At 42.0% G+C, this 26,723-nt stretch overlaps 2 protein-coding genes across 4 annotated transcripts in view; one reads left to right on the top strand and one right to left on the bottom strand.

Annotated features, from left to right (window-relative positions):
- Positions 1 to 12,193, bottom strand: part of MAPK6 (mitogen-activated protein kinase 6) — a 33,405-nt gene extending 21,212 nt beyond the window's left edge. The window contains exon 1 of one of the 3 annotated variants that reach the window (XM_018054206.1): positions 12,031 to 12,193. The gene's annotated coding sequence lies outside the window, so the exon portion shown is untranslated. Of the gene's footprint in view, positions 1 to 11,363; positions 11,679 to 12,030 lie in introns of those variants that run through there. The other 2 variants (XM_018054207.1, XM_005685763.3) reach the window with 2 other exon arrangements.
- LOC108636853 (translation initiation factor IF-2-like) lies at positions 8,944 to 21,934 on the top strand. The gene is made up of 4 exons (XM_018053763.1): positions 8,944 to 8,950; positions 11,372 to 11,501; positions 11,594 to 12,849; positions 21,512 to 21,934. The coding sequence occupies exons 1-3, from the start codon at positions 8,944 to 8,946 to the stop codon at positions 12,579 to 12,581; spliced, it is 1,125 nt and encodes a 374-aa protein (XP_017909252.1). The 3' UTR covers positions 12,582 to 12,849; positions 21,512 to 21,934.

Here is a 26,723-nt window from a genome sequence, read left to right as displayed (position 1 = left end):
ACTCCCTTCCCTCTTGCTGCAGTTCTATTTTTAAAGGTTTGGGACTAAGTACCTTTGCTGACATTTTCTGAGCATAGCTCCTGATGGTAGGCACCTTAAATACTATCGAATGAATTAATGTAAATAACATATTCTACTTGGTAGGAGAAAGCTTTGGAGAACACAAGCTCTACCCTCAATTTTTTCAGAATCTGATCATATTCTGACCTACCATGTGGGAACATCAGTGATGACTCCAGATATGGTGCTTTCCTTTCCAGCCATTAGCCCAGGAAGCTCACCCTATGGTGAACATATAGGTCTGTCAACACACGAAGAAAGCAATTGACTTCAACCCAGCTGGACTGAAGAAACAGAAAAACGTTAGCTCTGTTATAGCTCCTAGTTTGATTTGCTGAGGTAATGGAGGGGGACTGCACCGCTTACGCAGTGCCCTATATAACCAGATGAGCAGGACTCTGTAAAAAGTCCTGCTAGCCGAGCAGGTAGGTATTGTGAAGATATGGAAGATCATGCCAGTACTCTGATTGTACTGCTCTTTATCCCATGTTAGGAGAATCTAAAAGCACCACAGCTTTCCAGACTGGCATCAAATACAACAGCTGTCATTTCTGAGCTAACCCAGGTGAGGGTCTGAAGAAGGCCCCACTGCGCAAGGCCACATAAAACATGTCTGGATCCCCACCAAATAGAGACAACCACATGCTTACTTAAGAGTGCGCCCAATTAAAAAAAAAATTATTCAGAATGGCATATAGCTTTTCTGGAATATCTTTTCTCCTTTGTTTCTCATTTTCTCCAAACCTAAACAAGAAAGCTTGTAAGATAGAAAATAGTGTAAGTAGGGACTTTCCCGATGGTCGAGTGGTTAAGAATCTACCTTCCAACGCAGGGGACACAGGTTTAATCCCTGGTCCCAGAAGATTCCACGTGCTATGGAGCAATGAAGCCCGGGCATCATAACGATTGAGCCTGAGTTCTAGAGCCTGTGAGTCGCTACGAAGACCTGATGCAGCCAAATTAAAAAAAAAAAAAATAGCGTAAGTCTCTTATCAGAGTCACATGACAGTCTGATACTGTTGAAAACTTCTCATCTGATGTCACTAACCTCATATTAAAAACAAAGAAACATGAACTAAAGTGATCTGAACTTTAGCCCAGGATGTGTGGCTAAACTAGCTTTGTAATCAAAGCCTCTCATATTACTATGTCTCAGTTCCTCATCAGGAAAATGATGTAGCTGAACTCCATGATTTCTACAGTCTCTTCTAGCTCCAAAATATTTTAAGTTTAGTGAAAGACTCAGGATTTCCACTTCTGATTAAAATGCAGAAAGTTGCAAGACACCATTACTCTCTCCTGATAAACCACGATAAACTGAGTAAGCTACAGAACTGTAATTAAGAAATACATCAGAAAGCTAAGGATGCAAAGAACTCTAAACTCTAGAAAATGTCAAGCCCTTCCTAACACAAGAGACCATGGCTATTCTCATTTCTCATAAAGTTGCAAGAGAACAAGATATTTTCCACTAACAGGACGAAGAAGAAACCAGTCAAATTTATAAACAATGATATTTGCTGCATGCGGGTTCAGGTAGCAGATCAGAATTCAGAGGAAGCCCAGTTACAAGCCCTACCTGCCAATCCTTCCCCATGGGTCTTCACTAAGAGTGCAAGTCTGAAGCCAAGTCAGCAAAGCTGAGAGAAAACCCCATGAAGCATACGGGCATCCATTCTGTCCAAGACAGACGCCCCTCTTAAGGTGGAGGCCAGGACAGGAAGTATGAGATAAATCCCTCAAAGGCACTCTTGAGTATAAGGCAAATATTCTTCCTAAGAAAATAGGCAAAAACCTGATGTAAAGAAAACCTGAGGTGGTACTGGAAATCAAAGAAAATGTCCAAGCAATCCAAAGAGCCAGCAGCAAGGCTGAAAAGTAGTTCAGAAAGCTGACATGATTTACAAAGCTGACAGGGCAGAAGTATGTGATGAGACAATGGGCAAAAACTTCCCCAAATTGATAAAGATATCAACTCGCAGACCTGGAAGGTCAATGAACTGCAAGCAGGATAAATACAAAGAAACTCATATCTAGTTAGAGAGTGGGAATAAGTGAAGTCGCTCAGTCGTGTCCGACTCTTTGCGACCCCGTGGACTGTAGCCCACCAGGCTCCTCTGTCCATGGGATTTTCCAGGCAAGAGTACTGGACTGGGTTGCCATTTCCTTCTCCAGAGGATCTTCCCAACCCAGGGATCGAACCCAGGTCTCCCGCATTGTAAGCAAGACACTTTACCGTCTGAGCTACCAGGGAAGTCCTGGTAAAGAGCAACTCTTAAAAGCAACTATGAAAGAGAAAAAAGTATATACTAGGGAAAAAACAATAGGAACAAAGGTTGACAAACACAAAAGCTAAAGACAGCAGAACATCATCTCTCAAGTGTCAAAAGAAACGACCAGCCCAGAAGTCCACACTGAGGGAAACATACTTCAAAAAGAACAAAACAAAAACATTTTTAAAGAGAAAAAAGTGAAAAGAATTTGTCTCCAACAGATTCCCATTACAAGAAATGCTAAGTTTGTTATCATGAAGATGAACCAAATGGAAGATCTACAGAAAGCATAAATAACTGGAAAAAACAAAAAGCCTTAAAAAAAAAAAACCAACCAATCCACATGTTTAAATGTCTTTAAGAGCCTACTGACTGTACTGGGGTCACAGCATATGTGGAAGTGAAACCTAAGAGCACAGTGGGTTACAAGGGTAACCTGAATCATGCGGTCTTCAGGTCTGCAGTGTTAGTGAAGCAGTTTATATTATTTAAAATAGACTGTGAAATAGTACACTGAAAAAATAAAAAGGCTCCGGGGTCATCCTTAAACACCTTCTCCCTTTCTGGTCATCTGTCGTTGCTGTATGTATTGTTTTAGTCAAAAGTCATGTTCGACTCCTTTGCGACCCCATGGACTGTAGCCTGCCAGGCTCCTCTGTCCATGGAATTTTCCAGGCAAGAGTACTGGACTGGTTTGCCACTTCCTCCTGCAGGGGACCTCCTGACCCAGGGATCAAATCCACATCTCGTGCATTTCCTGCATTGGCAGGTGTGTTCTTTACCACTTAGCCACCTGGGAAGTTCCTTTTTGGTCATTATGTTTACTTAATAATATCCCATCAAGGGGAGTGAAGGGAAAGAAAAAGAGAAAACTAAATAAATCACCAATTATAAGTGATGATTCATTTTGCTAGGCAATTTTTGTGTATATTTACATCAATAATAATACAAACTAATATATTAGCATTTAAATACCACAGATGCACTGACAATTTCAAAGAAGATAAAAATTTACCATGTTACTCAAGACAAACACATATTTTATTATTTTTTCCCACACATTTTAGTTGAAATAATTTTGAGAGGCTCTACTTTTTAACTTAAAAGTATACAGTTTTTAAGAATTTTAAAACTACATTATGGAATACAGTTTAAAAAGTTTTAACTTGAGGATATAAATAACACCATCTGGTACATATTTATCTTACATTATCAGCTCTTATAAAAGCAATTAATGAAAAAATTTGGATTATAAAGGAAGTCACAGCACTGAACATGAGAACAGATTTTTTTAAATATAGAAAGCAGCAAGCATAAGAATGTATTGTGTGTGAAGCATACTACTCTTGCACTAAGTCCTCCTAACAACACTGCAAAATGGGTCCTGAGATTTTTAGAGAATTTAAATAATGCATTAAAAGTCACACACACTGAGAGCCAGAATTTGAACCTCAGGTTTCAGTCCAAAGCCCATGCTTCTTTCTAATAGTAATGTAATTTATTGACCAGCACACTATACCTTCCTTCCCAACCCTAGTATGTCTCTTATAGACAAGACATTCTTCCACATAACCAGAATACAATCAAAATCAGAAAACTGACACTGGCATACCCATTACCATCTAATACTCAGATCCCATTTAAGTTTTTGCAACTGTACCAATAATGTACAGAGAGCTAAAAAACTCAGTTCAGAATTACCTTACAATGACTACAATGCAATCTTTAACATACTTTTTCCCTTCAGAAATTTAAGGGAGCCAAACATTTTATAGGTGCATAAAAATTTACTGAGCACTTGGCATGTGTCAAGCACTGCTCTATGGCACAGTGGAGAATAAGACAATTAAGGTTCTTCTGCTTCCACACAGTTTACACTCTAATGAGAAAAGACTTACAAGTAAGTAGCACTTCAGGTTTGGCCAAGTGCTCTGACGGAGTGGCTTGGAAATGGCCATCTAAGATGCTGAAGCCTGAACAGTAAGATGGAAGCAGCATTACTAAGAGATGGAAAAAGAGGATCCCAAACAGAGGGGAAAGCAAATACAATCTAGATCAGGATGTAACTTGGAATTGTGGAGGAAAAGAAAAGAAGCCAGTGTACTGATGGCGTCCTTAGTAAAGAGAGCAGGGTCTGATGCGAACAAGACGCACGATTCTGAATTTTGTAACTAAGAAAGCTATTGAAGAATTTTAAGCAGACAACTGGCATGGCTGCATTTCCATGTTTCCAAGATAATTCTAGCTACTGGGAGGAGAATGCACTGAAGAAGATGGTCCAGTGAAAGCAGAGACCAGTTAAAAGCTATTTCAGCAGGCCACATGAGATAATGGCGACTGAGACCAGGCTGGTAGAAATGAGGAAGAAAAAGGGGACAACCCAAATATTCTGGGGACCAAGAAAACCTGGCGATGGATTGGATATGGCGGATGATACAGGAAAACATAGGTTTTAAGCATAACTCCTAGGTGCCAATCACTGAGATGGAGGAGACTTGGATAACACTATAAGAGAAGGAGTTCTTTTATTTTGGACACATTAAATCTATTCAGGTGAGATACTTAAACCAGAAACATCTATTTGATAATTAGTCACATGTAGATAGTATTTTAAAAACTAAATTGAATGAGATCATCTATGGAAAGAACTAAGAGAAGGGGAAGAAAGTCCAGGACCAACCTCTGTGTGCTTAGCTGCTCAGTCGTGTCCAACTCTTTGCGACCCCGTGGGGTTTCTCCAGACAAGAATACTGGAGTGGTTTGCCATGCCCTCCTCCATGGGATCTTCCCAACCCAGGAACTGAACCTAAGTTTCCTACACTGCAGGTGGATTCTTTACCAGCTGAGCTACCAGGGAAGCCCGGACCAACCTCTGGGATACGCCAATATTTAAAGGTAGGAGAGGAGAGAGAAACCTGTTAATGTATGACAAGGTGTGAAGTAGGAGGGGAAAAAATATGTGTCCCATAAACTAAGAGAAGCAGGTGAATAGGCAGGAAACTGTTAACAATACTGAATGCTGCTGTAAGATCCCTTAAGATGGATTTGGTAAATGGTATCGCTGGTAACCCTGACTAGAGTACTTTCAGTGGTGAGATGGTGACAGAAGTCTGGAGTTGAAGAACAAAGCAAAGTGGAACGAGAATACAAAGACAGTTCTTGAAAATATGCTTGAAAGTGGACTAGAGAAATAGCTAGAGGCAATAGCTAGAAGAGAAAAATGTGGAATCAGGAGAGGGTCTGTAAGAGATTTCTACTCTATATCTACACTGGCCAGTACAGAAGCCAATAGCTACACATGGATACCAAGCAAGTAAAATGTAATTAGCATGACTAAGGAACTGATAATTTTTGTTTAAATAGCCAAATGTGGCTAGTGGCTACTGTTTAGTATAGCTCTCTAAGCACATCTGTATATCAATAAAGATACCGGGTTCGATCCCTAGGTCAAGAAGATCCCCGGGAGAAAGGAATGGCTACCCACTGCAGTATTCTTGCCTAGATAATTCCAAGAACAGAGGAGCCTGGAGAGCTACAGCCCATGGGGTAGCAAAGAGTTGAATTGGCACTTTTACTTTTCACTTTTTCAAAGACAGTCCAATAGAAGGGGCAAAATTCATGAGGCAGGCAAGAGACGAGTCCTTAAGAAGTTAAGAGAATGGGACTCCCTGGTGGTCCAGCGGTTAAGATTTCACTTTCTAATGCAGGGGGTGATGCTTCCATCCCTGGTCAGGGAGCTATGATCCCACATACCTCTTGGCCAGAAAACCGAAACGTGAAACAGAAGCAATATCGTAACAAGTTCAATAAAGACTTTAAAAATGGTTCACATCAAAAAATTCTTAAAATAAAAAAAAGATCAAGTGAAGGAATTCAGAGCACAAGTGGAGGAATGTACTAGGGATATACATGAATGAAGCAAGGCAAAAAGCCATGTAATTGGTGGGAACCAACAAGATTTAAAATCAGAATTTTAAACATAAAACTAAATACAGGCTGTACGAAGCTCAGAACAAGGGAAAGGGAAGGTAATTCAAATCACTGAGTGTCCCTTAAGTGCCAGGCATTTTCTAAGGGGGGATTCCTTGGTGGCTCAGCAGTAAAGAATCACCTACAATGCAAGAGAAGTGGGAGATGTGGGTTTGATCCCTGGGTCAGGAAGCAGGCCTAGAGAAGGAAATGGCAACTCACTCCAGTAATCTTGATCAGAAAATGGACAGAGGAGAATGGAGGGCTACCAGTCTATGGGTTCACAAAGAATCGGACATGGTTGAGCACACACACATTTTCTAAGTAAAAAAACTATTTCTGTTACTCAGAACCACCACCTTTTAAGTCTCATTTTACAAACAAGAGCACTTCGCTCCAAAAGATAAAGCAAATTCACCAAAATCATTTAAAGCAAATTCACCAAAATCATGCAAGATTTGGACGCAGGTCACTCTGACTTACTCTAGGGTTAGAATCTTCCCACTGCATAAGGTGGAAGGTTAAGAACCACTCAATGTTTCTACACCTGGAAATAACACAACAAAAGGCAGATCAATCTGGCAGCTGCCAAATGACCTGGAGATATTACGCCAGAGGTAAAAACTGTCCCCTCAATGCTATCCATAAGATAATTAAGGAACATTTACTTAACAGGTTATTTATTTTAAATATTTACTTACTTGGCCAAACCAGGTCTTAGTCACAGCCTTTGGGATTTTCAGTTGTGGCAATGCATACCCTTAGCTGGGGCATGTGGGATCTCGTTTCCTGACTAGGGATTGAACCCAGGCCCCTGCATTGGGAGTGTGGAGTCTCAGCCACTGGACCACCAGGGAAGTCCCTAACAGGTTATTTTTAATATTTTTAAATCCAAGTGATTGAGACAAATGGGGAAATAGATATTCTTGCAGCTTAGATTATCTATACTATTGAACACAGGAGTATATCAGAAAATTGGCATTGCTTTATAATAACTACTAAACTAATACCTAGGCATTTTAGGGGTGTAGGTAGTTAGAAACCTACCATCACTCCAATTTGTAAATTAGGAGGAAATTATTAAATTAAGTCTAAGTGAAGTGAAGTTGCTTAATCCTGCCCGACTTTGTTGCGATCTCATGGACTGTTGCCCACAAGGCTCCTCCATCCATGGGATTTTCCAGGCAAGAATACTGGAGTGGGTTGCCATTTCCTTCTCCAGGGGATCTTCCCAATCCAGGGATTGAACCCAGGCCTCCCACATTGCAGGCAGACTCTTGACCATCTGAGCCATCAGGGAATCCCAAATTAAGCCTAGTCAGTTATTAAATTACAGCTTAAATAATTTTAAACTTAATGTGGGCAAAGATCATCTAAATATGTGCTGTCCAATACAGCAGCCACTAACTTCATGCAGTGAAGCATAAATTAATTAGAAATACATATAATTAAAAATTCAGTTCCTTGGGTATACTAGCCACCTGTCAAATGCTCAACTGTCACGTGGCTAGTGATTATCTCACTGGACAACACAGAGTAAAATACTAATACTTCTATCATCACAGAAAGTTCTACTGGACAGTGATTAGATTCTCAATCTTCCTTTTGATGTTTTTCAGGAGAGTCAATGGAAAGAGCCACTCAGAAGACCTGAGTTTTCCAAGTCAGTCACTGACCAGCGGAGCAACTTACGTATGCATCACTTAGCAGTGTTTCCAGAAATGAACATGTGTTTGAATCACTTGAGAATCTAGTTAAACTGTAGCTTCTAAATAAGTCTTGAGATGGGGTCAGGATTCTGCATTTAATTCCCAAATGATGCTAATACTACTGGTTCAGAAATCACCTGTACCAAGATTTTAGATCACTCTGGGCCTCAGTTTCTTGAGCAGTCAAATGATGTACCTGGGGGAAGATAAAATATCCAGGACCCCTCTGTAAAAACTAACATTTTATAGTTTTATGGTTGTACAGAATTAAATGCACATAGATTTCTCACATTCTGAAGAGACAGTCTCTTTCCTGAATTAAATTTTTTTTCCCTATGAAAAAGACATCAAATTTAAATGAAAATCAATGGGAAAATGTCATTTGCTGCAATCTCTGTATACTTTTTCAGAAATGGATTTAAAAGGTGGACATGTTATGTAAGATAAACCTTTTAAAACATATCAAAGGGGATACACTACACTTTCCAAATATGCAGTTCAGAAGGAAAAGAAACATTGGTGGACTCTGCCTATGCCACTATTAAAGGTATCAGTTCCACATGAAAAGCAACTCCCAAGGGGGAAAAAAAAAACAGTAACTACAATAACATTTTTGTTTTTGTAAAGTCTCAATCAGGACTGAGCAATAAAACCAACCAAAATCTCCATATCTCTAGCAGGCTATAGGGTAATGTTAACAGCCCACAAATCAGGCTGAAGGAGCTGACAGTGGGAAGCCAACAATGCTACAAAGGATTTACTATTGAGGCATGTTCTATTTTAACAGGGGCCCTAAAGTAACATAGAATTCAAGTGGGCAATGCAAACTCAGAACTGTATAGCAACAGGGAGGCTCATCAGCAGTTCATAAGTCAATACCTCATAGAAGGAAGACAGACTAACATAACCAGTTTATAAATTCTGAATTAAGCATGACAGGTAATTACCTACATTCTTAAAACACAAACACACACTGGAAATACATGTTCAACCTCTAAAAGGCTTTTGAAAGTCTTTAATACTTTCATACTTGTATTTTTATATTTCCTTTAGTAGGAAGTATATTTTAAAGTTTGAATTAAACTTTACTAAAGTTCCCCTCTATAAATCATGCAATGTTCTTCGAAAATCTCTTCAAAGACTTAATTCACATTAATACACTTTACTGCCCATAAAACCATTCAAATAAATCACTGAGAAGATAAATAGTATATACAAAGAAAAATATGAGTGGTGAGTTTTTCTTCTCACTTTTAAAACACATTGTTATTCTCAATCCCCTTTTTTCTCAATCTTATTTTAGGCCAACCTGCTAAACAATGGCTTTCTACAATCAGTCAAAATATTTTATTACCAAATTTCAATGTAAATCCAAAAGGACTGATGAAAAAATAGTGCCTATAACAATACCTATTTTAACTTTTAAACTAAATTATTATATATTATAGTCTATTAAATTAATATAGATTAGAAAAAAGGAGAAAGCACTATATATAATTCCACCAGAGTGAAATGCTCATGTTCAGAGCTGTAGCTGATTAAACACTGCTGTACTTTTACAATACAAACTAACTTCTAGATAGTACAAAGTTAACTTTTACATTACCAATGAAAACAAAATGGTTAATTTCTATCTATACCATAAAAGTACTATCTGTAAAATAAATCCATAAGAAATCTCTCATCAACAGCCAAGGAACTGCTGTGGCATTGGCCAAAAAGTTCCCTCCGGTTTTCACCTAACATTTTACTGGAAAACCCAAACGTACTTTTTGGCCAACCCATAGGATCAAATATTTCATTGCCCCAACTGACTAGCAATTAATTTTACCTTTCTTTTCAACAAATGTTACCAAATTCCACCTGCAGAATATATGATATCCCTTTAAAATGCAATTTTAGAAGCCATTACTTTTTTAGAGAATCTGTGGCTCCTCTGTGTGAGAGAGAATTATAATGTAGACAGGAGCATTTTAGCCTATCATTAAAAAAAAAATACAGTGTATAAAAAAAAGGGCCACGTAGCAGTCCGTGGGCAGGATGAGTCATCATCCAACTCAAAACTTGCAGCACTTCGAAGCTTCCTCCTACCCGACCCCATCCCCTCAGCAATGTACCCTGAGTCAGCAAACCTTACTATTTTCTCAGTTATGAATTCTCACGATGTTTAAACGAACTTATGCAAAATGCTGCAACACTTTTAGTACTAACATTTGTCATTAGAACATATACTTTTTCTATCGCAAAATTAACTGATCTTCAAATCAATCTTCTCTGGATTCTTTCTTAATCACAGAAAGTAGCAAACATTTTTAATCCTCTTTTGCAAATAACTGAACTACAAAATATGGTCATAGATAAAGGTTTTTATAAATAATCCTTCATTTCCCAGAGCTCTTTTTCTAACAGTAATTCTTAGGTGATTAAAACACGTCCTGCTCAAATCTGGTATATTTCCTAGACGACTGCAATTCTTGAATTCAGGACACCAATAAGCAATTTTACAAGTTTCACAAGGCAATTCTTACTCAGTGATGTGAAAGGACTCTCTGCTCCTTGGCACATAGCAAGCCCTTCCTAAACATGTCGGAACAACTACCCATTCAAGAAATGTAAAGTCTCTGCCACCGATTAGCAAGCCTATTTCAAACATAAATATCTGACATTCTAAGAAGAAACTCTAGAGGCAATTTCCTTTCAGGGCCCAGTCCTGTTTGATCCCTTCAACCTTCTAATTAGACTCCTCTTTCCATTTCAGTTCCCCAACGTTCAAGAGAGAGGATGTGTCCCATCAGAGCTTTAAAAAATAACAAGGCTAGACGACTCAAACAATCGGAAAAGTACTCTGAAGCTGTTATCGCTCTATTTTGTCCCGTTAATTTTTCTTTCCCTTGATAAATCATCTTGTATCTGTTAAAAAAAAAAAAAAAAAACTCAGACTGACTTTGGAGGGCATTTTTAGCGATGAAGGAAAAGAACACGAATTGTGCTGCAAATGCAGTACCTCACGTTAGTGGACCTTTCCCAATGAGCGAGCAAAGGTAGAAATAAAAAGGAAAGGAATCGAAAAGATCCTGCTTCGGAGCGCTCCCACCTAACACCTGAACCAATCTTACCAATCAAGGAACAAAAAGCAGCCAAAAAAATCCTTACTTATCAACGAGCCTCACCAAGTCAGAGAAAAATGCACCGAGAAGCGAGGAAGCCCTTTTTCTGTGAACAGACAAAACAAGTTTTCATTTGGGGACTTTCACGGACCACCACCGCTGCGCGTCCCGAACGCAGCTCAGACAAGACTGTAGTAGAGGGAGGGGGAAGAAATTAGGAATTCCGATTTGGAGTTTTTCTGTACCTCCTTAGCGGCCAGATTCAACTCGGGCAGAGGACTTCGGGGCTCCGCGCCGAGTCGAGTGAGCGGCGCGCTACGCAATGTGCCTTGTGCACTGGGAGACTTTGCCCGGCCGGAGTCAGCTGAGGCCGAGTCACCGGAGTGGGATGGGGGAGGAGACGCGGGAGCATTTCGAAAGGCGGCGTGCCAGGAAGGCTAGACTCCGCGCCACCTCACGCTGCTGAGGCGAGTAGCCCCTCCCGGCCGCCGCCCCGCGTCAGCCCGCCGCCGGCCGGGCCGGGTTTCGAACCTGCGGAGCCAGACGTAAGCGGTCGGCAGGCAGCCGGCAAGCCTGGCCCGAGGCCGGCGCGCACCGCCGGGCCCGGCACCCCGGCCCGCGAGGGGCGTGCCGGGTGGGAGGGGCGCGCCGGCCGCTCTGCCGGCCCCACGCGGGGACCCCGGCCCGCCGCCGGCGGCCCGCGGGAGGACGCGCCGGCCAGGCCCGAGAGAGCGAGCCGGCGGGCGGGCCGAGGGCGGGCGGGAGACGGAACAAAAGCGCCTTTGTTGAGCGACGGCCGCCGGAGGGTCACACACAATGGAGGAGAGAGCCGGCTCAGCCGCCGGGCCCGCCGCGGCGCCCTCCTGAGCCGCCCCGCCGGCGCGCCCCGCACACGCACACACATATACCTACCGGACTTCTCCGACTCATCGAGGGAGTGCAGGGCCCACAGACAGCCCCCAGTGTCGGCTCAGGTCTCCGGCTGTGCTGGCGGCAGCGGCGTCTCCGAGGCTCTCGCTTTGCCGCAGTCGCCGCCATGTAACCCCGACCCGCGAGAGAGGGCGAGGAAGAGGGGGCGGAGGCTCTGGAGCCACGCCCCCGGACGTCACAGGCTCACTCCACGGGTTCCCCCGCCCCCGCCCGGCCCAGCGCGCCGGCACGCGCCGGAATTTCCAACGCCCGTGACTGGGCTCCGCGCGCCGCGGGGGCGGCAAGAGAAGAACGCGGGCTTGTCCCCCGCCTCCGGTTGGATGCGCTGGGCTGGGCTAGGGAGCTGGCAAGGAGGTGAACAGACAGGCTCTCTTCGCTCTGCTACTTGCCCCAGCGTTAGAGCACATGGTGGCAAACTCTTTGTGAGCGTTTACTGCACACCTACTACGTGCATGGGACTGGACGGCCTAGAGGAGCGAGACTGCCCCATCCCCTGGGAATTAGGAAGCTGGACCCGAAAATGGATGGGCTAGAAAGCAACAGCCAAGGAAGAAGGCAAACGCGTTAAAGGTCAAGCGCTAAGGCAGGCTTCTAAATGAGGTTGCCACCGCTGACCTTTCAGCTAAATGAGAAGGAGCCCTTGAAACTAGAGGAGGTGGCCTGGCGGAGGAGGGGCGCTGTTCCTGCGGAGGGAACAGAATGAGCCACAACGTGGAGGAGGGGAGCACCTGGCTTGTTGCAGGAACTGGGACTAAGCCAGTCTGAGGGAAGCGTAGAATTTGGACCAGAGTGTACAGCGAGGTAAGTGGGAAATGTAGATTGGTACCCTCTTGGGCCCACTAGGACAAAAAAAAAAAAAGCTTATTTATTTATTCATTTTAGTATGGCTGATTGAATCCAGGAAGCCTTCCAGTATTTATGTGAAATGTAGTAGGTATTAAATTAGAGACACAGGTCAACACATTTTTTTCAGTGACCGAATCACCATTCCTGGTGAGAACCAAAGGTTTGGCAACCCGATATCTATTATCATGCCTATCCTCAAGCTGGAGGCAAAGACCACTTCAAAGCTCACATACTAGCTTGAAGTTAAGTGAGTGGGATGGAGTTTGAATGGTTTATATTTTTTTATATTAAAAATAATACCATCTGAATAGCAGGTGTGAAGAGGACGCAATGAGTAGATGAAACCAAGAAAAAGGGAAGGGTTGTCCAAACCACAGGATTTCTATTTGTGAATGCTGCTTTTCTACAAGAGCTCCTCTTTGACCACTGTACATCCCTGCTCTGCCTGCTGGAGCTCCCCTGAAATTCGTGACACCTTTCCTCCCCCATCCATCAGTGTTTGAACATCAGGAGGAGAGGGTTCAGTTCAGTTCAGTCGCTCAGTAGTGTCCTTCTCTGCGACCCCATGAACCGCAGCATGCCAGGCCTCCCTGTCCATCACCAACTGCTGGAGTCCACCCAAACCCATGTGCGTTGTGTCGGTGATGCCATCCAACCATCTCATCCTATGTCGTCCCCTTCTCCTGCCCTCAATCTTTCCCAGCATCAGGGTCTTTTCAAATGAGTCAGCTCTCTGCATCAGGTGACCAAAGCATTGGAGTTTCAGCTTCAACGTCAGTCCTTCCAATGAACACCCAGGACTGATCTCCTTTAGGATGGACTGGTTGGATCTCCTTGCAGTCCAAGGGACTAAGAGTCTTCTCCAACACCACAGTTCAAAAGCATCAATTCTTTGGCACTCAGCTTTCTTCATAGTCCCAACTCTCACATCCATATATGACTATTGGAAAAACCACAGCCTTGACTAAATGGACCTTTGTTGGCAAAGTAATGTCTCTGCTTTTTAATATGCTATCTAGTTTGGTCATAACTTTCCCTCCAAGGAGCAAGCGCATCACGATCTGCAGTGATGAGGAGAGGGTAGAGAATAAATAAGAAGCACTGTGCTTTCCCTTAGGGAGCTTATAATGTGTCAAAGACCACCGAAATAACCTGTTGATCAAGCAAAGCCAAATTTGTTGACAGAGTTTTAGTAGCATCTTAGAGAAAGAGGTCAAGGGTAGGATAGCTTCAGAGAATTCGGGTTAAAAACAGGTCTTTCAGTGAAAGCATGTTTGCTGCTGCTGCTGCTGCTAAGTCGCTTCAGTCGTGTCCGACTCTGTGTGACCCCATAGACGGCAGCCTACCAGGCTCCTCCATCCCTGGCATTCTCCAGGCAAGAAGGCTGGAGTGGGTTGCCATTTCCTTCTCCAATGCATGAAAGTGAAAAGTGAAAGTGAAGTTGCTCCGTTGTATCTGACTCTTAGCGACCCCATGCACTGCAGCCTACCAGGCTCCACCATCCATGGGAGTCTCCAGGCAAGAGTACTGGAGTGAGGTGCCATTGCCTTCTCCGGAAAGCATGTTTGAGATAGGACTAAATTTTGTGATATAATATTTGAACTACAAGAAGATCAAACCAGTTAACTCTAAAGGAAATCAACTCTGAATATTCATTGGAAGGACTAATGCTAAAGCTGAAACTCTAATACTTTGGTCACTTGATTCGAAGAACTGACTCATTAGAAAAGACCCGGATGCTGGGAAACATTGAAGGCAGGAGGAGAACTGGACGACAGAGGATGAGATGGTTGGATGTCATCACCAACTCAGCGGACATGAGTTTGAGCAAACTCCTGGAGATGGTGAAGGACAGGGAAACCTGGCATCCTGCAGTCTGTGGGGTTGCAAAGAGTCAGACACGACTGAGTGACTGAACAACAAACAACAAATCTTTGGATTATTAGACCTAGGGAAGAGTTTTGAAGCAAACCTTAAAAAGTCAACAAGAGTAGTCTTATGGAGGAGGGGCTGTTTACCTTGATGAAGGCTAGGTCTCTTTGTTGTTCAGTTAAATGGACTTTGACGAAGGTCTTGAAACTGCAATAGTTATTTGCCACTTCATCTTTTTGGGCAGAAATTTCTTGAAATTAAAATCATGTTTAAGCATATTTTGGGGTTGTAGAGTCATTAATGTAGTCAGTTTAGTTCTTAACTCTATTGTGTGGCTGTAAAGAGTTTAAGTTCTCAGTAGTTTTTCAAACTGCCATACATAGTGAAGTCATTTTGGTGGATTAAGATCTGCATTTTTTTCTTAATGAAATAGAAAAAACTAGAGAGCATAGCCTATAACAAAGGGTAAAAACACTGTTCTGTGAAATGTGTTTTGATTATGTATCTTATTCCAACAAATCTGAAGTGTCATCAATTAGGACGGAGGTTCATGACACTGTACAGGAGACAGGGATCAAGACCATCCCCATGGAAAAGAAATGCAAAAAAGCAAAATGGCTGTCTCAGGAGGCCTTACAAATAGCTGTGAAGAGAAGAGAAGCAAAAAGCAAAGGACAAAAGGAAAGATATTCCCATTTGAATGCAGAGTTCCAATGAATACCAAGGAGAGATAAGAAAGCCTTACTCAGCAATCAGTGCAAGGAAATAGAGGAAAACAACAGAATGGGAAAGATACAGATCTCATCAAGAAAATTAGAGATACCAAGGGAACATTTCATGCAAAGATGGGCTCAATAAAGGACAGAAATGGTATGGACCTAACAGAAGCAGAAGATATTAAGAAGAGGTGGCAAGAATACACAGAAGAACTGTACGAAAAAGAGCTTCACGACCCAGATAATCACGATGGTGTGATCACTCACCTAGAGCCAGACATCCTGGAATGTGAAGTCAAGTGGGCCTTAGAAAGCATCACTACGAACAAAGCTAGTGGAGGTAATGGAATTCCAGTTGAGCTGTTTCAAATCCTGAAAGATGATGCTGTGAAAGTGCTGCACTCAATATGCCAGCAAATTTGGAAAACTCATCAGTGGCCATAGGACTGGAAAAGGTCAGTTTTCATTCCAATCCCAAAGAAAGGCAATGCCAAAGAATGCTCAACCTACCACACAATTGCACTCATCTCACACGCTAGTGAAGTAATGCTCAAAAGTCACCAAACCAGGCTTCAGCAATACATGAACTGTAAACTTCCAGATGTCCAAGCTGGTTTTAGAAAAGGCAGAGGAACCAGAGATCAAATTGCCAACATCTGCTGGATCATCAAAAAAGCAAGAGAGTTCCAGAAAAACATCTATTTCTGCTTTATTGACTATGCCAAAGCCTTTGACTGTGTGGATCACAATAAACTGTGGAAAGTTCTGAAAGAGATGGGAATACCAGACCACCTGATCTGACTCTTGAGAAACCTATATGCAGGCCAGGAAGCAGCAGTTAGAACTGTACATGGAACAACAGACTGGTTCCAAATAGGAAAAGGAGTGCATCAAGGCTGTATATTGTCACCCTGCTTATTTAACTTCTATGCAGAGTACATCCTGAGAAACGCTGGGCTGGAAGAAGCACAAGCTGGAATCAAGATTGCCGGGAGAAACCTCAATAACCTCAGATATGCAGATGACACCACCCTTATGGCAGAAAGTGAAGAGGAACTAAAAAGCCTCTTGAAAGCAAAAGTGGAAAGTGAAAAAGTTGGCTTAAAGCTCAACATTCAGAAAATGAAGATCATGGCATCCAGTTCCATCACTTCACGGCAAGTAGATGGGGAAATAGTGGAAACAGTGGCTGACTTTATTTTGGGGGGCTCCAAAATCACTCCAGATGGTGACTGCAGCCATGAAATTAAAAGACGCTTACTCCTTGGAAAGAAAGTTATGACCAACCTAGATAGCATATTAAAAAGCAGAGATATTACTTTGTCAACAAAGGTCCATCTAGTCAGGTCCATCTAGTCAAGGCTACGGTTTTTCCAATAGTCATGTATGGATGTGAGAGTTGGACTGTGAAGAAAGCTGAGTGCAGAAGAATCGCTGCTTTTGAACTGTGGTGTTGGAGAAGACTCTTGAGATTCTCTTGGACTGCAAGGAGATCCAACCAGTCCATCCTAAAGGAAACCAGTCCTGGCTGTTCATTGGAGGGACTGATGATGAGGCTGAAACTCCAATACTCTGGCCACCTCATGCAAAGTGTTGACTCATTGGAAAAGATGCTGGGAGTGATTGGGGGCAGGAGAAGAAGGGGACGACAGAGGGATGAGATGGCTGGATGGCATCACTGACTCAATGCACATGAGTTTGGGTGGACTCCAGGAGTTGGTGATAGACAGGGAGGCCTGGTGTGCTGAGATTCATGGGGTCACAAAGAGTCAGACACAACTGAGTCAGACACCACTGAACTGAACTGAACTGATGACACCAATATTTTATGTAGTATTGTCGGACACGACTGAGCGACTTCACTTTCACTTTTCACTGTCATACATTGGAGAAGGAGATGGCAACCCACTCCAGTGTTCTTGCCTGGAGAATCCCGGGGACGGGGGAGCTTGGTGGGCTGCCGTCCATGGGGTCGCACAGAGTCGGACACGACTGAACTGACTTAGCAGTAGCAGGAGCAAGAAAGCAAAAACTATCCAAATAATGATACCCTATTGCTACATCCTAATCGCAGAGATATTAAAATAAGAGGAAGAACTTCTTAGAATTGATGAACTAATTGTAGGATATCTATAAAAATGGTAATTGGATCACAGTAGCACTTCCCTGGTGGCTCAGCTGGTGAAGAATCTACCTGCAATGCAGGAGACCTAGGCTCGATCCCTAGATTGGGAAGATCGCCTGGAGAAGGGAACGGCTACCCGCTCCAGTATTCTGGCCTGGAGAATTCCATGGACTGTATAGTCCATGAGGTCCCAAAGAATCAGACACGACTGAGCAAATTACATTTAGCGCTACTTATTGCTCATTATTGCTTTGAGCTGTGTTATTGCTAAGGGTTTGAAAGCCACCGTTGTAGGGGAAGAATGTAGGAAAGAAGCAGGTAAGTCCACCATAAGGCAGCTTGAAATGAGCGCTTCCTGAGCAGAAATGCAAAGTACCTGCTCTTATTGGAGGGAACAAGTGATGAGGTCTGAAGATACCAGGAAAGTTTCAACCCGAAGACAGAGCATTTGAGTTGGGCTTGATTCCATCAGCAAAGTATGAGGAAAAAGACATTTCAAGATGAGAGGGCAGAATGTACAAAAGCATGAAAGTGCTGGACACGCTTTGGAAAAAAGTCTGACGGGACTGGGGAAATGAAGGCAAGTTAGTACCCAATTGAGAAGGCCTTGCTTGGATGCCAAAACTTTTGGATTTATGCTAAAGGCAGAAGGAGAGGAATTTAGATGATTCAACTAGTATTTAAGAACGGTAATTCTGGAATGAATGGAAAGGGTAGATTAGGTGAACAAGAAGTTGGCAACAGGAAGAAGGCAGAAGGATTCGTCTACATTGTTGTTTTCTGCCGTGCATCCAGTCTGTCTTACTCTGGTGACAATACTCTGATGTCCTTTAAGGAGCCACCCTTTCTGTAAGTCAGAATTCTTTTTGTTACAGTGACAGAAAACCCAATTCAAATTGTGTTTTAAGCATGAGAGAAGGAGGGCGGGGATGGAAGAGAGAGGATTCTACTGGGCATAGAAAGGGGATGTTCAATACCAGTGATAACTTGAAGCCAAATCAACTGGCCTTGATAAAGGGAAAGTCGTGAGTCACCCAGGTGGGTCCCATTTTTCCTGTTTGAGTTTAGATTCCCTCATTAGGCTACTTGTTTGATCTTTTTCCAATTCACTTACTGTCTTCCTATGAAAATAAACTGTCAGTATCTTGATTTTAAAGATGGAGGGTAAGGCAGATTTTAGACATAGACCACCAAGCTTGATGCCAATTCCTGGAAATTTTCTAATGTAAATCATTAAACATATGTTAGGGGAAATGTAACAGTTAATAGGAGTCATCATAGATTCTTTTCAAGTAAATAATGACAAGAAATACCACTTCCTTTTTTGATAGGATTATTACATTACTAAACAATGGGTAGAGTAGTCTTGATCATCGCAAAAAGTCAAAGCATTTTTGTGGATAAGATTGAGAAATATGGGTTTAGATAATTGTAGAGACTGAACTGAATTGTAGAGAAAGTTTGATTCAAAGAGTGCTAATTACTGGAGAGAATTAATCTTGAGGCTTCCAGTCTCAAGAAAAGCGATACAGATTTGTCCTCCTTTGTCAAGACTTGGGCAATATTTTTATCAATGTTTTGAGTTAAGATTTGAGGAGGATACAGAACTCAGATCTGAATATGTTGACAGAATATTTACTCAAAAAAATTTTTTTTTAAAGATGACATCTGGTTGCAATAAATACAAAGCATAGTATCTTTGTTCAAGAAATCATTTGAAAGGGGCCAGGATTTAGGAGACTTGACCTGATAGTGTGACTATAAGATAGAGATATGCATACAATGTGAGCTGCCACCAAAAAAGAAAACTAACAAAATGTAGACTGTGTTAATGCAAAACAGTGTTCAAGTCACAGGGGCACTAGACCTATGCTATTCAGTTCAGAATTTCTGAACTCATGTGTTCAAACATAGATACATTAAAAGAGCTCCTTGCATAACAAACCAGAATTCTTTAGAAGGAGACATCCAGGTAGAGTATGGAAACCATTTTTTCTCTAAAGAAAAGATGAGGGAATTGGGTCTGCTTAACCTGCAGAAAAGCAATTTGCTAAAGAGTTGTTATGCAGAGAGTAGATTTATTCTGTATTGCACTGGAGTTCAGATATAAGACCATCAGGAGGGCTATTATGGAGAGAAAGATTTTGGCTCAGCATAAGAAAGGACAGTTTTGGATACTGGAATTGAGCCCCGTGGTCAGGACCTCCTGGTGAAGTGAGTTCTACATCACTGGAAGCGTTCAATCAGAAAACAGTGGCCACCTGTCAGGGATGCTATAAAAGGAATTTCTGGAGGGGCCTATAGAGAGGTGATAACATCCAAGGTCTTTAATTGCAAGTTTCCATGTGTCGATATTTATACTATTAATTTAAAGTGATTGCTTTTCTAGACATGGTTTCCAAAGGAATATGTTGTAATTTTCTTTGTAAATAAAACAACTTTCCACTGAAGAAACTGATTGCCAACTCCAGCTGATTCTTGTTCTTTGTGGAATTATGTTCTGTAAGGTTGCTTTGAACATTGAACTAGTGACTGCTGAACCATTGCTTTTAAGGGGGATACAGGATTAGTTTCCTTTATTTATTATTTATTCAGTATTATTTATTGTTAGTTTCCTGGTAATATCCTTTATCAAGTAACCCCTTTCAGATAAACACTTTATAAACATTATTTCATTCTCTTAGGCTATGATAAATAGGATTTTGGAGAAAAGCTGCAATGCCATAAGCTTCTTACATTTTTTAGACAAAAATCTAGCTTTCTTTGCAACAAAATCTCAATCTGTACACTTACTTTTTGAATAATGGTTATGTAACTAACCACTTAAATATACTGGGAAATACCTGTTCGGATAATTTTGCAAGAACAACAGATAAAGGATCCTCCCCGTGATTTATCTGCCTTGGAAGTCAGTATTTTCTGGAAGTGGGATAAATCTGCAGAAATGGTAGAGTTAAATGACTAATACAATAGTGTAGATCCTGTGGCAACACACACACACTTTTTAAGAGGGAGCAGAGCTATGGCGACACTCTTGGCTTTAGAGAAATCTGGTCTGAGGGTTTTCTTATTTATACTCTGTCCGTCCTCTTCCTATCTTGAGAGCCCTGTTAGCCTGAGGAGAAGAGATGCTCCTGAGTTCTGGAGATAGTCCACATTTTTGAAATGAACTCTTGAGACCACAAAGTCTTCTATAGCCATCCTCAGTTTTTGAGAACAATCTGGGCCTCCAGCACATGATCAATGCAAATTAAAATAAGATTCGACAAACTGTTCCTTAGCTTATCCACCGAGTGATAAATATTTTGAATTGTGGGGACAAAGCAGCTTTCAGTACACAAGGTCATTCCCCTCCTTTTTGCACTCCAAATTGTCAAGCTATCTGCCATTTGGGGAAGAAGGTAATCACTATGTGTAACTCTAAGGAAACATGCTGATGATGTGTTTACATTGGTCATTCTGAGTGCTCAAGTTATCAACTGGTATATAGTATTGTTCAGTAGGTCTACCTGCCACAATCCCATCTCCTATTTGACATATTTTACCAGCTGTCAGTTACCACCATTGGGACAACCTTCCCTGAAGATGTCATCCCCAGAGGCCAGTACCCATCTCTGAGACCTGACTGAAGCCTTCACTGTTTCCAGTGAAGAGTACCCTAGGAGTGGTATTCTGAAAGGAAATGGCCAGACCCTCAGGAGGCTTAAAAGATCCATCTGCCCATCCTGGGAAGCTCTATCCTGTGAATTCCCACCCCAGGCTATCTCCCCATCTTTGACACTCGTCCCATATCCAGGGCATTACACAGGACCCAAGCTCAGAAAGACCCCATATTTGGTTTAATACTCTCCTCTCACCATCTTGAAATCCCTAGTAAGTTTATCTTTGAACTCATGTTTTGCAGGGCAGTTGGATGGGACAATGGAGCATCCATGTGAGCAGGAGATAGATGCAATTCGTGTCCACTGTTCTTTGCCACCCCATTCACATGCAGTTTTCTCAGTGCCCCGTGAGGACAGAATTCTGGTGGACTCACAAAGCACTGGAGTTCAGTGAGACAAAGCAAGGAAGTACAAGGTGTGAATGCATTTACAACTGAATAAGGGGGGGTGCTGACAGCTCTGAGAGGCCATGTTTCCATTGGAACCAGAACTTGCTTCAAACGCAGAAAGAAGGCATTTTAGGAAACACAAAAGATCAAGGAACCCTATCACGTCCTTTCTTGTGTTACTTCCCCTTATTAGTCAACCACCTGCATGCATGCTAAGTCTCTTCAGTTGTGTCCGACTCTGCAACCTCATTGACCGTAGCTTGCCAGGCCCCTCTGTCCATGGGATTTCCCAGGCAAGGATACTGGAGTGGCTTGCCTTTTCCTTCCAGGCCGAAAATATTTCTTTTTCCTTTCAGCCATTTCTTATACCTCAGTAAGTCAAAGGTAGAGAGTGTTGGTTCAATGTGTGTATCAAGAAGTGAAAAAAGAATGGTTAAGTTAGTTTTCTGCTGCTAATGGTTAGTTGCTTTCCACTGCTCTGGTGAGATCAAAACACATGCTCATAAGAGCTGCAACATAGAAACTGGGTCATTTTAGTGATTTCACATAGGAGGTAAACACTCATATTTGTGTTTCAAACTATATTTGCATCTTACAATAAAATTCATGCTGACAACTTGTTTTTAATTTTTCCTTACCTAGAATATTTGTTATAATTATTGACTGTCTAAATTAAACACTGTAAGTCAAGAGAGACCAGAAAGAAAGGAGAAAAGCTTTATATTTTAGTACCTTTCTTTTTTCCTACTCTTTGAATAAGAGGCCTCAGAAATTAGGTAGCCAACTTTGAACCCCCCAGCCCACAGAAGAGTCCCAATAGCCTTGCTCTGGAGAAAGTGGGTCTGGAAAAGACACTCTACCTGCCTGCATCCTGTTCACTGACGACAGGGTTAGGGCAGGAGAGGTGAGAGAGGACCTCTGCTCTGTGGATGGGGCGTCCAAGGCTGCTGCAGCACCCAGCTGCCCACTCACAGGAGCTGCATGTCCTGTAGTAAACAGAGTGGCTTCTACTCATGGAGGTAGGAAGTGGGGGCGGAAGGAAGTCCTTGTTCCGCTGTAGAGCACATTTTCCCATGGAAACAATGTTGTAGGTCACAGTTCTCATCCTCTTGTAGTCCAGCTGCTTGTGGGCTAAATGGGCCTCTAAGAGTTGGCTTGAGAACCTAACCAGTACTTGTCACATTCTCTGGGAAAAATGCATTTTCAGTTTCAAACAACTAAATTAGAAATCAAAGTTTGGGAACATAACTCTCATTCAGGGACTATCTGTATTTTGCTAACTCAGAAGAAATACTGAGATCTTCGAGAAGGATGGTGTGTGTAAGACCCAGATAAACAATTAAACATTAATGAGAAAGGTTATTAATTGTAATAACTTCGCTGTATCCTCCACATGGTATGAAGAATCCAGTCCTTCAGACTTGCTGCTTGAAGAACTTGTGTGCAAATTCACCACAGTTGACTGGTCTCTGGCAACCAACACATACCAACCAAACCCAAGAGATTTCACTGTAAACTCGATGCCAGTTCGTAAAGAACAGAAGAAAAGCTGTGCTGAGTTGGACTAAAGATTCATCCAGCCTGTTATTCTCTGACAATGATTGTGAACATCTACATTTTATTTACTCTAAACTCTAGGGTGGGGCATAGAATCTGAATATAGTGTCCTCCCAATAAAATGTTTGTTGAAAATGAAATGTTTTTGAATATCACAATTGCCCCCATGACATTAACTTCAAAAGGTAAATAAGAATTTCCTCCAAATATCCACTTATTTACTATTTTTAAAGCAACTGTCTTCTTAGGAAATCTTTGATTATTTTAGTTGCTCTTTTCTCTGACCTGGTATATTGACTAGGCTCTTTTCTAAGGTTTTGAGGCAGAATTAGATGCTTTACACTAGGTTTAGCCTCATTACCATTTTGTCAAATGTAGAACAGAACAGTGCTCTCAGTTTTGTTTTCCGCGTTCTTAGCAAAGAGGCTAACATGGAAATTATTGTTCTATGACTTTAGCAAACAGCAATAACTCATGGTTCTCTTTCTTGAAATAACGCATAATTTCAAGCTCGTCTTCTTTCAAGTGTCTTTCAGACCAACCACCTAAAAGGATTATCAAAAATCAGTACAGAATGAAATTCATTTGCCATACTTCTGTCCACTCACGTAGCTTTGTGCAATTTATCTTTACTTCAATTTAGATTGGTCTGCTTGGTGTTTACTACTCTGGAGAGCTTAAGGACATCTCAGTCTAGTGAATTTTTTTGTATGAGCCCACTTTCAAACAGTCTATGAAATTTTTTAAGTTTAGTCCTTTAGTAATCCTTGAGGATTCCTCCATGAAATCAGAAAAATCCATCCAGTATTTTGGCACCAACAACAGTCAGCAGACCTTGGTACTGGCCCCAGTTCCGCCACTTACTAGTTGTTAGAGTCCAAGCAAGTCATTTAATCTTATCGTTAAAATGCCTCACTCCCTTGCAGGCTTGTTCCAAGGATCTCAGGAGATAATGTGTGTGAAAGCACTCCGAAAATGCTAAATGACTGTATAAATAAGGGGTGCTATTAATATCTCCACCCAGAAGCTTGCCTGTTTAAACCATGGTTTCCTGAAGTTAAGCCAGCTCTCTCTCTCCTTTCACTCAATTCATTTCACAGATATTCCTTTTAAGTGCCTGCTTTACCCAAGGTAGAACTTTCTCCTTATTTTTTGAGTAACTTAGCTGGGTAGGGCTTTTCTTCAACGTTTAGTGTGTAAATTGGTTAAAAAAAAAAAAAAGTTTTGAAGAATGTCGCTTTCACTGCTTCCATGCTTATTTATCCCTCAAAGAATCGTGATCAAATAGTGAAGCATGAGACATGCTGGAGCATGCTGCACAGACAGAAGGCCAGAAGACTCTGCCTGCATCTCCCACGGAAAACAGGAGTGTTCTCTCTGCAGCCCAGGAGAGACAAAGCAAAGCTCAGACAGGTACAGCTGACGACCCAGTGGGAAGGGGATGAAGAGAAACTGTGTAAAATCTCTACAGGCCCCAATAGTCAGAATTATCAGAAATAAGATTTACTTACATGAAAGCAGCTTACAGAAGCCTTTAATTTAGCTGGTGGTCCATTCAGCAAAGAAAATTTTCTTTCAGTTTTTGAAGCTTCTGAGGGTTTATAAAGACTGTTTCCAAAGGAAAAATAAAAGGCAAACGATTCTTGGGGAAGAGGGAAAAAGACAGATTTTTAAAAATGATTTAGCCGTACAGCAGATTATGAAGGCGGGAAAAGGAAGAGATTAAAATGATTCTTTCCCTCCTCGCTCTGTGACTCAGAGATTAATTTTAAAAATAATCTTCATCACGGTATGAGAAGCTGAGCAAAGACATGCATCTTCACATTTCAAGTTCCGTGATGGGCTTGGAGAGGAAGGAACAAAAGAAAGAGGGAGATAAGAAACAGTAACCATTAACAATAATCTGAAAAAGATTTCACCTACTCAGAAGAGGTGAGGTGAAATTAAAGACATCTAGCTGTGATGAAATAGGCACTTCCTGTTATTACCCTATTCTGAAGTATGTTGTAACAGCAAGGATGAAGCCTCAACTTGCCTTTTCAGTCTTACCTCCCACTGAATTTTCTGGTGATCCATATTTTACTCATTCAAATGAGTTTTCATCTTTCAATACCATTCCCCTTTCTTTGTATTGGCAACAGAAGGCTCTTTTCTAGGTGTTTTCTTGGTCACATTTAATTTATATTAGCATGTTCATGGAGAAGGCAATGGCACCCCACTCCATGGAAAATCCCATGGACGGAGGAGCCTGGGAGGCTGCAGACCATGGGGTCACTAGGAATCAGACACGACTGAGCAACTTCACTTTCACTTTTCACTTTCATGCATTGGAGAAGGAAATGGCAACCCACTCCAGTGTTCTTGCCTGGAGAATCCCAGGGACAGGGGAGCCTGGTGGGTTGCTGTCTATGGGGTTGTACAGAGTTGGACACGACTGAAGTGACTTAGCAGCAGCAGCAGCATGTTCATATATTTTGTTTTGAATTGAAAACATTCAAGCTTACAAAAAAGTTGCACACATAGGATAATTAACTTTTTTTTACCTGAATAGTTTGAGAGTAGGTTGCTGGCATGACAACTGTGGTGGACATTGAGATGCATTGACCAGATGCCCGTCAAGGAAGGATCTTTTGCCCAGTCATGAGGACTGTGGTTGACACGCATCTGTCAGTGGTCATTTTCTTCAGGTTTGGCCTCACCTGCAAAGAGCCACCTTGCCCAAGGAGATGCCCCTTTCCCAAGTGGCCCAAATCCAAGGACTGATCAAGGGAAGGATAGAGAAGCCTGGCTATATTGGCCCTGTGGAGGACAACTGCAATGGGCCATTTCTGCTAAAGAGCTCCCAGTGGGGTTAGTTGAGCTTACCCATTTTGCATCTCAGATCAGTATCTCTGTCTGCCCAGTGTTGTTTCCTTCCCCTTCAATCCATAGATATTGATCCCAAGAGCCCTTCTTCATAATTATCCTGAACGCTAAAGCCTGTCTTAGTCTGCTTCTTGGAAAACCCAAACTGGCACAGCTGGAGCAAGGAGAGACCTGAGAAAGCAGTTGATAAAATGGGATTTTGGATTTGGATCACCACCTGACTTGTAGGAGGACCACATCGCTGGTGATGAATGGAGCACAGATAGCCCCTGGCATAAGGTAGCAGTCTAGTTACTTACACTTCCACCAGTGGTGAATTGGAATAGCATACTCGTGGAAGAGAATGTATTAATTAGTTGGTGCAATATATGGAGAGAGTAGTAACTATAAGGACAGTGGAATTGTATGGGTATTGCTTAGCTCTTTTGAAGCTCTAGGAGAAGAAAACAAAAAGCTGAGCAAGTGGATAGCAGGCAGCTGAAAGCCAACTGTGAAAGCCAGAGAGTCTCTTTGGCAAAGAGACTTTAATAACCAGCAGAGGGAGCACAGAGAAAGATAAGGACCAGACAACACTAATTCATCAATGTGGCCAAGTTCCAAAGAAGGTTAAACTACTAACTAGACTAGGTCTCCTAGTCCAAAG

Source organism: Capra hircus, chromosome 10 (assembly GCF_001704415.2).
Source record: "Capra hircus breed San Clemente chromosome 10, ASM170441v1, whole genome shotgun sequence".
NCBI lineage: Eukaryota > Metazoa > Chordata > Mammalia > Artiodactyla > Bovidae > Capra > Capra hircus.
The sequence above is the reverse complement of the archived record's forward strand: the minus strand, read 5'-3'. Positions and strand labels throughout refer to the sequence as shown.